The sequence below is a fragment of the Papilio machaon genome, chromosome 26 (assembly GCF_912999745.1).
Source record: "Papilio machaon chromosome 26, ilPapMach1.1, whole genome shotgun sequence".
Classification (NCBI taxonomy): Eukaryota; Metazoa; Arthropoda; class Insecta; order Lepidoptera; family Papilionidae; genus Papilio; species Papilio machaon.
The window spans coordinates 3,907,982-3,923,563 of NC_060011.1; the positions used below are offsets into that span (position 1 = coordinate 3,907,982).

Here is a 15,582-nt window from a genome sequence, read left to right on the forward strand (position 1 = left end):
CTTCGAATTCAAGTTAGTTATTGCTAAGTAAGTTTCCAAACGAAGTGCAAGTTGTGTTAAAAAAACTGTAATCACAACATGTTCTTTAAGAATGTTTTAATTTCAACAATTTCTGGGTAAAAATTCACCAGACTTACATAATTTTTTATTTATAAGTAAAGGATATAAAACATACATTTCCATAACCATTCCTAAAATAAGGCGTTTATTACCCGACTGATATATTACGCAATGATAGTTACTTCAGTTTATTTTTGAGAACAATTACAATATCTTTACATTCTGGTTACATCCAGATTAGAATTTAAAACGTGTATTTACGTGTCTCTAATTAATTGATTATTCATATTTTAAAAAGAAAAATTTCTTTCACACTTCCGTCTGTTTTGTCCGATCGCAGTGGACTCAAAAAGACGTACATCCATTTTCATTAAATTATGATTTAATAAAAGTAATACATATCGACGCTGGAAAGCATAAACGCTGTAACCCTTGAAATCGCGAATATGTTTTTCACACGTTAATAATTTCAACCATTATCAAACGATAATATTTTATTATAGGTTAGCACAAACTACACAACATTGCTAAATACCGCATGCTTGTAGGCGTATCAGCTCACGAGTTATGATTTTTTGGCTCTCCTGTAAAGTTCATACTTTCGTGGTTACAGCGTTTACGCTTTCCAGCGTCGATATATAAAAATAACAAAGAAAGCAAACTTATAGGTCGGAAAATGGATTAATGTACGTTATCTGATAGGTACTCTCTAACCATTACAAGTAAGAGTAATAAAAATAAATGTATAAAATCACAATATAAAAATAAATATCTGAAGGATGAATGCATATATATGATTCATAAAAAGAAAAAAATACAACTCTATTTCTTTTATCCATTCAAAACATACCGATATAATGCATCAACCGTATCCATTGTTCATTAGCTTTTTCTTTTCTGATTGCTGATAGAGCTGCCATTGAAATACACCTTTTTAATTTATTTTAGTTTATATCAGCATTCAGTGTATTTAACATCTGGCTTATAGATATTTTGTTCACATCATTGTCATTTAGTTTGGTGTCGTTAACATATACATATGTTTTAATAATTTTCATTAATAACGTCTCAAACATGGGGCATACATTTGTTTTAATTAGTTTGTTTTTATTTAGTATAGTTATAGTGTACGGTAAATATCACAAGCGCGATGACCATTTCGATAGTATGGAAAGTTCGTCTTTAGAATCTGACAGCACAGAAGTTTTCCCTGAAGGTACGAAAGGGTTTTCGAAAAAAAATATCAGTACACAAGTGAATAGTGTTAACGGAACTAGAAACAGGATTGGAAAAGGTATTTTTTTAATTTTACTTTTAATTTTAGAATTTAGAATTTAGTTTTAGAATAGCTGAACCCGTCATAAGTTGTCAAAGTAAAAAGATCGTCAGTAGTCTCGCTCTAACTATTTATCTCTTTGTCTCGCTGGTACCCATATGATTGTGAGATGTTTAATTTATTAGTTTTTTCCACTTTGCTCTCTTCTCAAAATCTTCGACCGATCCTTAAAATAATTTAGCTTATTAGTTTAATTAAAACCAGTTTTTTTTTATTATTTAGGGCAAAAATTTTCTCTAGCATTCTCAGAACATGCTACCAAAGTTAACCATAAAATCGATCGGTCGATCAAGTTAACGATTAAAATTTAGTCGTTCAGGAATTAAGCGTAGAATAAATATAGTTACAAATTCTAGTCCATCACAGGAGACTGAAGAGTTACAATGAAGAAGCCATTCAAACTTATGAATGTAAAACATAGAAGGCAATTCTTAAAGAAATTCCAAGGTTTTTTACAATTGTAACGTAACAATCATATCATTGTAAGGTTAAGGCCTTCTTCAAATCAATTCTTAACAACGTGTATTTGAGAAATATTTGTATCCCACTAAATAATTTTAATAGAAAATATCACAAACCATTTGACATACGCCTCAATAGTTTATAAGTAGGATACTCAATGAATTACTTTGTTAACAGACAAGACCAAAAAGGGTGAAAAGTCATACAAAGTAAGAAATGGGTCGCAAAGGTATCCTTTCTCAGTATCCGTACAAAGAAAGGGAAGCCATTACGCAACCGGGGCCCTAATCGAGAAGAAATGGGTACTCACTGTCGCAGGAGAATTTTATAAGTGAGTTATCTAACATTATTAAATTACTAGCCGTCGAAATTGGACCACAATTCTTAAGATTTTTTTATTTTTAATTTTAAATAAAAAAAAATTATACACTGCTTCTCCACATCTTTAACTGTGCCAAATTTCACGTTTTATTCCAGTCCCGTGTATTTCCCTGGTAAAAATATAGTTATCTCTTTCATTCTATTAAAAAAAAGGGAGAACAATATGTTTTTGTGCACTCTATCTGCCTGTTTAGTCGTCATTAGTTACAGATAATTTCTAAAAAAAGTTATGGTCCTTACGTTTTCAGTGTTCTTTACAGTGTGAGAGAATCAATAAAGTTCTTCAGGGTGCGGCTGGGTACAGTGAATTGCAAGAAAGGAGGTGTTTTGTTACCTATCAAAGGAGTAGAGATCCATCCAGCTTATTCATACAAGAATCCAACGTACGACGTCGCGTTACTCCGTTTAGCTGTTCCCGCTGAATATAGTGATACATTAAAACCGATTCCTTTGACTAGAATCAAAGGGAAAGTTCTAAGCGCAAAGTTCCTGGCAACCTATTGGCCGAGGTTAATCGTAAGTACAAAATTTTAATTTTAGATTAAGGATATTTTATTCAACGCAAATAGCTATAATAAAAATACTGGCTAAACGATGATTTACCCTTGTTTATAATTGCCTAGTACATGTTTTAAAAATAATAATAATCATGAGTTTAGTAAACTACAAGCATTCCAATGATATCGTAGGTCAGAGGGCAGGTGCTTCCTTCATCAGCGCAAGAGCGTGTCCAACCCAACAGCATGCGGGTGTCGACGCAGAAAATGATACCTTGGAGCTGGTGCCAGAGTCTCATGTCCACGCTGAACCAGACACTGGATGAGTCTAGTCTATGTCTGGATCCTATCATGTCACATCATAGTTTGTGCCTGGTGAGAACTGGTTTTAAATGTATGTAATTATTTTCACGACTGAAACAACCAAAGACGTGTTGTTTTTATCATATCCCTGACTTTAATCATGTTTTTTTCTCATTTTTAAAGTGAATAATAGTGATATCAAAATGTTTTTGGTTGTGTGTTTTGACAGTGGAAACTGGTACTTAAACATTGTTTTACATTTTCCTCGTAGCCTGACGCAGGTGCGCCAGTGACAGCTGACGATGGATTATGGGGCATCACATCTGGTTGGACATCAGACAACTGCCTCGGCAACCCGAGCCCTACCATCTTCACACGGGTCTCTTCACCAGTCGTGAGGGCTTGGCTCGACTCCCAGTTGACCACCCTTTGATAGTGTAGTAAAAACTTCGATAACATTCTATTGAATACAATTTGATTAATGCCTGGTTTACATTAATCCAGTTTAGGACTGTAACACTAAAAATCTGCGCTGGCGCATAACTGGCCTAATTTAAAGACTATCTGGTAATAGTGAGCTAAAAAAGTCCATGCCAGGCAAGTGGTACTGTCCTACTGTACTGGCATAATGTAAACCAAGCATAAAAGGCTGTCAATTGTCAAATAATTCGAATAATTATTAAATCGAAAATTTAATTGACTTTACTTGATGAAATACTGTGATCATAAAGTACTTAGAACCGACCGAATAATATAATAACATACCTAGTTAAATGTACGTACCAATGTAAAATATCTAGTTATAATCTATATCTAATTATAATAAGTATCTAAAAATAGTTACCTTTACCACAGATAATAAAATACAATAATAGTACTAAAGAATATTGATAATAAAAACAATTTTTAGCACAGATTGTTTACGGCTTATGAAGATTGTTATAAAATTATGTACAGAAAATATGTAACAGGAGCATAAAATAAAATAACACATGACAGCTAGAGTACACACTTTTTCGACATTTGACTTATAACGCTGAATTAGATATCCTTGTCGGTCTATTGAGGAATCAAAAAGTGATAAAATATGTAAGATGTATAATAAAAAAAGCAAGATAAATTGATGGTGATGATTTTATGATTTGTCATATTTCGTAATCTATCTGTTTTTAAATTGGAACGAAGTTCCTTATCGCGCGTTGTGAAAGGGGGCGAGACGGAAAAAATTCTTACGAAAAGTTGTCACGACACTTTTTGCTATAGTAAGTATGTTAACGACGAATGAGCGCTACTTCACCATGGCAACGACGTGACAATATATAACGAAAATTCATAGAAATTAAATGTACTTCTTGTGAAGAAATAGAAGAATAAACATTGGTTCCTTCACTAATTAATTGAAAGGAACTTCGTTCCATCCGGGTGTCCCTTGACACCTCTCAAGATTTTTATTTACAAATTGTATTATCTCATTTTGAGATCAATGCCAGCATACTCTGTTTCTCTTTTTAAATTAATTGTTGATGAAATATTGGAAACAGAGTATGGTGGCAATGCTCTCAAAATGGGATAATGCAATTTGTATATGCCAAGAGATTATTAAATTTATAGATTCGTTAGTTGGAATATTTGCTATGAGGTTTACTCAGGCGTTAGCGGAATTTTCAGCCAAATTTATAACACTTCGTAGTAACTTAATGTGTGATTTAGTATGTTAAGTCTACTTTAAAGGTCCTCTTAGGTCCCTTTAGGAAGTTAATTAATTCCTAAGATCCCCTTAGGAATCAATTAACGACTGCGAGTAGCGAGTGCAGCAGTGCGTTAACTTGGTTCCTAGTGCTAAACATTTTAAAACGAAATTACACACTTCTAAAATTTTAAATAAAAAAAAAAATCCGTGACAATTTTAATAACTACGAATTGTTTCAAACTGATTAGTTTAGATTCGCCTGTCATTCGTTTAGAGAAATCAAATGTAGGTGTGTGATAAAATTGCTTTAAATTAGTCGTTTTCATACTTGGTATTTATTTGTTGAATATAGGATGTTGAGTTTATGGATCAAGACAAATCATTATTATGCGTGGTTCCTCTGGCGAAACACTTGAACTAATGAAACTGTCGTCTTCTTTACAAGAAATAGAGAAACATAGAACTTTTTTAAATGTGTTTCGACAGGACACTCGCATTCTCTTTCTGATTGCGTTATATAGAAAAGTTACTGCTCTCAGCTCTTCTATTCGAATAATACAAACATCTCTAAATAACAATAAGAAGTTAATGCGATTCTTTAGTAAATAAATACCTAATTTTGGATAGAATTATTTTAATTTAAAATAAAAAAAACATATAACTTGAGTTAATTGGATCTGTTATTTTAGAACATATATTGAAATATTGTGTTATTATTATTTAACTAGCAGTCGCCCGCGACTCCGTCCGCGTCGAATAGAAAAAAAAATAATTAATAGCCTATGTGTTCTTTCAGGTTATGTTCTACCTCTTTGCTAAATTTCATTGAGCTCCATGCAGCCGTTCTCGAGATACCTTCAAATAAACAACCATCCATCCATCCATCCATCCAAACATTCGCATCTATAATATTAGTAAGATTACAGTATGTTTATTTAAACGTAAAATTACAAGACGAAGTAAATTCTAAACAAACACACAGATTGACAGTTTAAGCTTTTTTATATGTTTACACCAGCTTGGACAATTTTGGTAAGCAAATAAAACGTGAGTTTACATTTATTAGGTAACTAGCTTTACCCGAGACTCCGTCCGCGCGGAATAAAAAAAATGCACTTAAGATAAAAAAGTTCCTATGTACGTCTCCTAGTTCTAAGCTACCCCCCATAAATTTTCAGCTAAATCATTTCGACCGATCTTGAGTTATAAATAGTGTAACTAACACGACTTTCTTTTATATATATTTATATAGATAACTGGAAATATACTTAGTTTATAAATACGCAAAAAGTAAACTATTGCTAATTTTTTTTTTAAATAAAATGACGCAAATAGAGCGTTCCGCGCGGACGGAGTCGCGGGTAAAAGCTAGTTATATAATAAAGAGTAAATTGAGAAGCTTTTTTTGGAAGTCCATTTAAAAGAGATGTTCAATAGTATACCAAAATGGAAATCTTTAAAGCTTAAGTTAGATTTAAGGTTGCTATTATTTTAAGATTTAACATATTTGAGACGCCTATTAACATAGTTTGCCCATTACAAACAATTTCTTTCTTTATTATATATACACAACTAAATCTAATATTGCATAAGCTAATGTTTATTTAAATAAATACGTTGAACTTATGTAAATTGATATATGTAATAAACACTTGAAAAAATAGAAACGGATTGCTTGGAGACAACTGTTCTGATAAGAAACGCAGACTATTAAGTAAATAAGCATCTTGTGATATCATTAATAAATAAAAGCGTGGCATAAGCCTTGTCGTTTAACTTTTCTATTTTTATCAACTCCACACCGATTTTCTTATGTAGGGTGTTATTTACTAATTATTTTTTCATATACAGTCGATCCTGGATTAGAAATTAAACCTCTATAAACGAAACAAAAATCCTACGCTCTTTGACTCTCCCTTATCCAGGTTCGAATTTAATTCTATCAGCCGTCGTATCTGAATTCACACCATATCCTTGTACTCACAGTCCATTCATAATTTTTCTCAAGACTGTACAAGTAAATTCTCAAATTTATAAAAACAAGGGTATCATCAGAAAAGAAAGTATAATTGTTGAAAATTGTTTTGAAATAATAAACATAATATTACTGCTCCTAACACTGACTGACTTAAAGAAGTGAGGGGTGCAGTGTTAGGTTAGGTTAACAGCAAAGGCTGTTATTGTTTTTTGAGTCATGGCATTCCGCAGTCGGTTTTCTTTGTGACTAAGTCGTCACTGTTTGCCTTGAAGAGGCATTTACAGCTTCACCGGGCTTGAGGTGTCCGGGCGCAGATGGCGCTTAGCCTAAACCTCGTTTAAGAGTAAGTAGGCTCGAGGGCTCCCTCAGGAGCCTCGGCTCGGGCTGTTACTTCGTTATTATTACCGGATTGGGAGGTCACCGAGCTCTTAGGTCGCTTCGGTGGACGCTCTGTTTTGCGGGCGGCGCTGGGGTTCTTTTTAAAAAAGGAAACCCAAAACTTTTCCACACACTTTTTAATTAAAAACTTGGATGGTCTCCGAATCCGGGTTGTCACCTCGAGCTCTAGCAATCGACTAAATTATTTGAATAAATTACTTATAAAGAAAGCTATATCTGCTGATGGCAGATATTGCACAATAATTACAACAATGGAAAACTTCGTCTTCAATATATTGCTGATTAATCAATACTTCTATATTGTGAAGGGTTATAACAGCTCCCCCTTTTTGACGAAGCTTTATCCATTTAAGATGAAGCGAAGTAGAATTAGAATTGGAATTAGAATTAGAATCGCGAATTAGGAGACCATTGAAAATAGAAATAACATACAGAAATTGAACATTATTAAAAATAAGACATAGTAATAATAACTTAGAAATAACAATACAATGTTGTTATAATCAAAAATAGTAGAATTATAATTAAACACATGATATAGTAAATGTAGTAAAAATTCTTAAAAATAGTAATTGAACAAATGTCCATAATTCAAAAATAGTAGAACTAGCAATTAAACACATTGAAATTAGTAAATATAGTAATAATTCTTGAAAATAGTAGTTGAATAAATTTTTCACAATTCAAAAATAGTAGAACTAGAATTTAAACATAATTGATATAGTAAATGTAGTGAAAATTCTTGAAAATAGTAATTGAATAAAATGTTTACAATTCAAAAATAGTAGAACTAGTAATTAAACATAATTAAACAAATGATATAGAAATTATTAATTAATCTTAGAAATAGTAAATAGATAAAATTAGTAACATTTAATTACTTAAAAGTTTATATTTCTTTTTGACATTGTCAGATTTTTATCTGGATTAAGTTTACATGATTTGTAATTCATAACTGGCAGAGATCTAGTAGATTTCTCATCGTCGGATGTAGAAATATCTGTCATTTCTATGACATTTGACAACTTATTACTTCGGTTAGTTGATTTTTTATTATGGCATTGATTGAATATTTGTATGCAACAGCCAACACTGCTGTGACGATTTTGTTTGTAACATTTATACAACTTGAAACAAATATAGAAAATTAAACAAACAATAAAGATATAAGTAAATGTAGAATAATATGAGACATATTTAACAAAATGAGATTCGTTTTGTACATTATTTAATTCTTTCTCTAAATCATCCATTTGGTGATTTGCGTATTTTAATGAGTCTAGATTAATTTTGCTTAAAGATATAGGAGTAAGATATGGTAATGATTTATTGAATATGTCTTTCTTACAACAATCATCAAGAGTTATATCAAAATTTATGTCTAAAGGAGACGATATTTTAACAGAAATTGAGCTATCTGGCATCAACTGAATAGTCTTAGAAAAACCAATACAGTTATCGGTGATTTTGACTATTCCCGTTCCGATTAACGAGTGATCACTAATTGCGTCATCGCATTTTATTGTAAGTTTATTTACATTTGACTGAACATAAATCCATTTATTATTATTCAACTTATGCCAAATATCAATTTCACCATATAATAATTTAGAATTACATTCGGGTGGTAGTGTAAGGACCACCTCTGTTAATAACTTTGATTCACAACTTGGATTTATTAATGCTGAAAGTATAGTAGTTAATTGACATATAGAATATTCGTCATTTAAAGATTTACAAGTTTCTAGACTATCCAACATTGCATAATGCATCCTATCGGTACTAATGGCAATATAGGAGTTAGAAGGTTGGATAAGTGCAAATGTTTTGTAATGTGAATCTTCATGAGCTGTAGGCAGAGGAATGTTTTTATAAACAATGTATTTGTCTTGTGTAATTAGTGGAATTTGTAAGACAAAAATAACCTTATTATTATAATAATAAGACGTTAATTCAGAGACATCAATTATAGAATGAATGTTAGCTAAGTTTAATTGAACTGGAAAATCGAGTCTTTTATTTATTTGGTTACTATGCTTTGATAATTCGGTGTATAAACCTAAGGGACTAATTACGCTAGGATGTAGTACATTTACCTTAGAAAATAAAATAGCATTTAATGTAGTATCTAACAAATTAGAAATCGTTAATAAAGAACCTTCAATAATATTTAAAAATGTATTTATCTTAGAAGCATAGAGTAACGTATTATCGATTTTAGTAATTTGAGATAGTATTTCATTCATGTTATTAATTTGCGTATTTAACTTTAATTCGTTTTGATTAAGTTTGGAAATAGTAGAGTTAAAATTATTTATAGTTGATTTAACAATATGTATGTTATCTTTCATAAGACGAAATAATTCTGTCTCACTCTTTTGACAGGCGTTAATTGCAGCGTCATATTTCCTTGCGTCATCGGCGTCTAAGGTACCGAAAATAAATTTTAAAATTTCTCCACCAAATTCTAGAGACCTTTTGGCCTTTGTGGAAGATTTATTAATAATGACATGAGACAAAGATTTCAATTTAATGTAGTTTGATTGTATTAAAACTTCTATAGGACTACAGATATCCTTACATTGAATTTCGTCTTGCGACTGAATTTTAATACATAAATCTTGAGTTTTGTGTAATTGTTTTTCAACATTTTCAAGATAAGGTTCTAAAGATATTAGATCGATGTGCGTTATTACCTTCCAATAATCATTGTAAAAATTAATATTAGTAGTAGGTTCAAAATAAATTCCGGGACTATGCGATATAGGAGTAATCTTGAATTCAGCGCGAGATCCATAGCATATGGCTCTGGAAATAGAGATATAGTAATTATTAGAAATATAGTATTCATAAGATAAATTAAGATGTAGAAGGTTTAATCTCGTTAGTATGATACTTCACGTGTTTTCGACCTACTTGTAACGTAACATTATGTTTATTGTGAACCTTTATTATTTTAAATGGACCTTTCCATATGGGAGATAAGGCCTTCCGGAGCCTGTGGTGATGTTTCAAATACACCATGTCGCCGGTTTTATAAGTAATTTCGCGAGAATTAGAATCATAATATTGTTTAGACTTTTCCTTGCTATTAATTATATTTTGTATTGCCTTTTCTCGGCTGAACCGCATACGATATTGTAAAGCACGAATGTAATTGTTATAAGTGTTATTATTATTATTTTCATATAATGAATTAGGAATATGTGGTTTATAACCATATAATAATTCGTATGGGGTAAATTCAGTGGTACAATGAGGAGTAGTATTGTAGGTTAAAATAGCAGTGAATAGATAACAGTGCCAATCATTTTGATTTTCATTTGTAAACGACTTGAGATATTCTTTTAAGGTAGCATGAGACCTTTCTAATGCTCCATTAGTTTGAGGATGATAAGGAGACGTAAATAGAGCTTTGATTTTTAAAATTTCAGTTAATTGTTTAAATAAATCTGAGGTAAAACAAGTACCTAGATCCGTTAAAATCATTTTTGGAAAACCGAATAGAGACATAAAATGTACAATGTTACGAGCTATCTCGTCACTTGTAGATGTGACCATGGGATAAGCGCTAGAAAATTTAGTAAGATCATCTTGAAGAGTTAGAATGAATTTGAATTGTTGGGGCCCTGATTCTGGTAAGGGACCTACAACGTCAAGAGCTAACCGCTCAAATGGTCGTGTGGAAGTAGAAGTTATTTCCATTGGAGCTTTGTTTGATCTACGTAAAGGTTTATTAATTTGGCACAATTTACATTTTTTTACATATTGTTCAATGTCAGAGCGCATGCCTTTCCAATAATAGGCTGCTTTAATTCGCTTATACATGCGATTTGATCCTGGGTGACCTGCGATAGGAGAGTCATGATTTTCTTTTAATATTTTTGGAACTTCGACTGGAGTAGGGTAAATTAATTGATTTTTGTAGATATGAATTGTAATATTAGTATTATGAAAAATATAAGCAATCATATTATAAATTTTAACATATGATATTTTAGAAAAAGGATCTGAGAAATCTGATAGAGCGAGATCAGTAATATCTGCATCTTCGCTTAATATTTGGTTTCTTAATTTTATTAGTAAATTATAAATATCTTTGAATTTGGTTTCTTCGTAATGATGGATTTTAGTAAATAAGAAATAGTATGTTTTGTCTTTATCATTAACACGTTTTACTGTGAACGGCTCGCGTTCGGAATTTAGTAACTCAGCAGAATTATCGAGTTGCGATAATATTTCTTCACAATGTGGCAAAGAATAATCAAAGTCTAAAGAGACTGGACATGCAATTGTTTTAAACTTGGATAAGTGTAAACCTTGTGAACATTCTTCGATAACGGTGTTAAGACTTGGAATATTTTTTGTAAATTGATCCTTGAAGTATTTTTCATAACTTGAATTATTTAAATTATTAATATCAATTGTATTTATTGGATATCGAGATAATGCGTCAGCGTTAGAATTAAGACGACCCTGTTTATAAACGATTTCGTAATCGTATTCTTCGAGCTTTAGGCGCCAACGAATGAGTCTACTGCCTGGATCTTTGACATTAAATAGCCAAACTAAAGGGCGATGATCAGTTACTATTTTAAATTTTTGACCATATAAATAAGGACGGAAAGTTTTAACTGCAAAAATAATAGCTAAAAGTTCTTTTTCCGTAGTAGAATAATTACCTTCAGGCTTGTTAAGCGTTCTAGACGCATAGGCGATAGGTTTATCTTTACCTATGTCACCTTGTGAGAGAACTGCACCTATGGCGTAGTTAGAGGCATCCGTAGTTAATACAAACGGAGCAGAAAAATCTGGATATTGAAGCAGTGGTGCCGTGGTAAGCTTATCTTTGAGAATTTGAAATGAACTGTCCTGCTCAGAGGTCCAGTTAAAAGGAACATCCTTTTTTAATAAGGCCGTAAGAGGCTTGGTTAACTTAGAAAAATTTTCAATAAAACGTCGATAATATCCGACAAGACCTAGAAATGCTCTAATTTGTTTTACATTGACTGGAATTGGGAATTCAGAGACAGCTTTTACTTTATCAGGATTTGGAGAGACACCTTTGTCGGTGATGATATGACCTAAATATGCAACTTCACGACGTAGAAATTCGCATTTATCTGGTTGAAGTTTTAAATTGAATTGTCTGAATCTATCAAACACTAATTTAACCTTAGACATGTGAGATTCAAGATCATGTGAGTATATGATGCAATCATCTAAATAAACATATGCGTGAAGACCTTGAAGACCGGATAAAACCGTATTCATGAGACGCTGGAAAGTGGCTGGAGCATTCTTTAATCCGAAGGGCATCCTAGTAAATTCGTAGTGCCCAGACATGCTAGAATTAGTACTAACAGTGAATCCTGTCTTTGGCGCATCTTTGGCGCTCATCTTCAATTGATGAAAACCACTTGCTAAATCCAGTGTGCTGAAATATTTGGAATGACCTAATTGGTCTAGAATATCAGTGATAAGAGGCAGTGGATAACTTTCGGAAACAGTGGCATCATTAAGTTTACGATAATCAATAACAATTCTCCATTTCTTTTTGCCAGAGGCATCCATTTTTTTCGGGACAACCCATACTGGGGCGCTCCAGGGCGAATTAGAAGGGCGAATAATGTTTTGTTCTAACATTTTCTGAATTTGAGTGTCAACTTCGTTTTTGTGACATTCAGGAAATCGATAAGATTTTACATGAATTGGGGGCGTATCCCCTGTATTGATATTATGCTCGATTGCGTTTGTGAAGGATAACGGTTCACCTTCGATATGGAAAATATCAGAGTACTGAGAGCAACATTCGAGAAGAGACTTTTTCTCTTCTTCATTTAAATGAGAACAGCGAATTAAATTTAGTACTTGATTGAGACGATTTGATTTAGTAGTAGATATAGTATTAATATCGCGACATTGATCTGAGTTAAAATTATTGCGATCTAGAAAAGTCAACTCTACATAATAGTCTTTGACTTCAATATCAGAATCAGTTGTATTTAAAACTGATATATTTATTTTACCATTGGGTTTAATTTTAACAATGGAATTGGCAACGTAAACACCTTTACATATGACGTGATGCAATACCAGAGCTTCATTGTCGGGACAATGTTCATAAATGTAATTTGATATGCCGCATTCAATAACCGTTTCAGAGCGCGCGGGAATTATATAAGTTGGTTGTGTATAAATAATAGGTATAGAATAATTTTTTATTAATAAAGACTTTGAGGCGTAATTAATGTTTGTTTTAAAGTAACTACAAAAGTCGCTACCAATAATGCCGTCGTAGTGATCTAAGTTGACGTCATCGGTAGTAACGTGAAATTTGTAATGTAATATTTCATGACATAAAATAAATTTTAATTGGAATGTACCTAAGGTTTCGACCAACTGCTCTGAGTTATTAATGCCCTTTAATTTTACTTTTTCGGAAGAGAGATTTGGAAATTGTTGTAAACTAGATTTTTTTATTATACTGATACTAGCTCCTGTGTCAATAAGGAAGCATAGCTGCTCTGTAGCATGTTTAGTTTTAATAAAAACATGAGGTAACGATATCTTTTTATTCTTAGCATTTATTTCGCAAATAATTTCAGAGTTAAGATTTGGTAAATTAGAAATAGTAGATATAGTAGAACTCAATTGCCTTGATTGAGATGTATTTGATTTGGTAGAACTCAACTGCTTTGGTTGAGATGTATTATTTGATTTAGTAGAACTCAACTGCTTTGGTTGAGATGTATTTGATTTAGTAGAACTCAACTGCTTTGGTTGAGATGTATTTAATTTAGTAGAACTCAACTGCTTTGGTTGAGATGTATTTGATTTAGTAAAAATAGTAGATTTAGTAGAATTAGTAAAATTAGTAGAATTTATCGTGTCTTTGCATATATACGATTTCTTAAGACACGTGTCGGAAATCGCGTTTAGTTTAAATTTTCATTAAAATCGCACAAGTGTACTTTTGCTTTAACGTTTGAGTCACGCGATGTACATTGTTCCGGTTTTGTAAGCGATGCATCTTCGCGACGCTGTTCATTGAATTTGCGCTTGCGACATTCCGCGATCGTGTGACCCAAGTTTTTGCAATATTTGCATGACTTAATGTTAGAGTTATTATTGGAACATGAGTCACGCTTCTTATAATACTTGGCGTTATAATTTGAATTCACATGAAAGAAGCTTTGCGGTTGCTGTTTATTTATATTATTATTTTTTTTATTTTTGAAACATTCCGAAGAATTGTGACCTGTTTTGTTACATATGTGACAATGTTTTTGATGTTTAATTAAGTGTGTTTTTGATAGATTGTATAACTTTTCTTCCTCTATAGCATGTTGTATTGCCTCGTTGAGGTCAGTCGGATTCCTACATCTAACAATGGTTGATATTGATGAGTTTAATCCCAGAAGGAAGGTATTGAGTGCTAGGTCTTCCATGGCCGCTATTCGACCCGCAAGTTCGCCATCAACTTTGCAACTATAATGTATATCTGACTGTAGTCGGGTTAAGATTGATTCTAACCTCAGAGAAAATTTAGTAACGTCTTCTGTGCTAAGTTGTTTACAGTTTTGTAAGTCTAACAATAAATGCGTAGTATTTTTTTTTCTCCAAATGTATTTCTAAGGAATAATTTTATTTCTGACCATGTATTAAACGATTTTAGACTACATGCTATTTTAGCTTTTCCGTCTAATTGTGAAATAATGAATTTACATAAAATACTTTGTTGTTCTGCTGTTGCTAAAGACATTGCGTTGTCGCAGTCAGTTAAAAATGCGGGGAGCAGATCTCTGTCCCCATTATAAGGTTTAATGAATTTAGTAAGAACTGAGAGAGTAACTTTTTCCGTCATGATTGCTTTGGAACTTTCTGATCTAGTAGGTGCCATTAGCTTTTATGCAATTTGCGGATAGAATAGAAAAATATATGTTTATACACACAAAATTCACAAGAAATGGTAAATCATAAAAATAAACACATCAAAAATGGTAAAATAGCAAACAATAAAAATAGTAAATAATTAAAATCAAAATTGGTAAGATATTGAAAATAGTAGAATGTAGAAATATTAAAACATTTGAAATAGTATAACATCAGAAATGGTACAACATTAAAAATAGTATAAAATTTGTAAAACTTGTAAAACTTGCACTTCTGAAAAACTTGTATCAACGTTGTTTCACTGAACACAAAATAAATAATTTAGAATCACTCACTGTATGATGATTAGAAGGTGTGGCTTCATGAGGAGTGATCAGTTGGTGAGTCGAGTTGCTAACTCGCCTGCAGCGGGCTCACGTTGTATAGTGGAGACTGACCGTCGTGCAGCGGATCGGAGTTGCGTGGAGCGGGCTCACGCTTTAAGCGGAGGCTGACCGTCGTCCTAGTAGTGTGTTGGTAGAGATCAAGACGCAGGCTTGAACTAGTCAAGGCTTACTGTCGATCTTGCAGTGCCGGAGCC

At 32.3% G+C, this 15,582-nt stretch overlaps 1 protein-coding gene across 1 annotated transcript; it reads left to right on the forward strand.

Moving 5' to 3' along the window:
* The first annotated feature begins 731 nt into the window (after positions 1 to 731).
* Positions 732 to 3,472, forward strand: LOC106714894 (trypsin). The gene is made up of 6 exons (XM_045684376.1): positions 732 to 746; positions 1,181 to 1,354; positions 2,036 to 2,189; positions 2,488 to 2,755; positions 2,929 to 3,111; positions 3,311 to 3,472. The coding sequence occupies exons 2-6, from the start codon at positions 1,228 to 1,230 to the stop codon at positions 3,470 to 3,472; spliced, it is 894 nt and encodes a 297-aa protein (XP_045540332.1). The 5' UTR covers positions 732 to 746; positions 1,181 to 1,227.
* The last annotated feature ends 12,110 nt before the right edge of the window (positions 3,473 to 15,582 follow it).

Coding starts and splice junctions, on each gene's coding strand:
- LOC106714894 (XM_045684376.1), top strand. CDS start 1,228: ATGGAAAGTTCGTCTTTAGAATCTGACAGCACAGAAGTTTTCCCTGAA. Junction 1,355..2,035: donor TAGAAACAGGATTGGAAAAG/GTATTTTTTTAA, acceptor CTTTGTTAACAG/ACAAGACCAAAAAGGGTGAA. Junction 2,756..2,928: donor CCTATTGGCCGAGGTTAATC/GTAAGTACAAAA, acceptor ATGATATCGTAG/GTCAGAGGGCAGGTGCTTCC.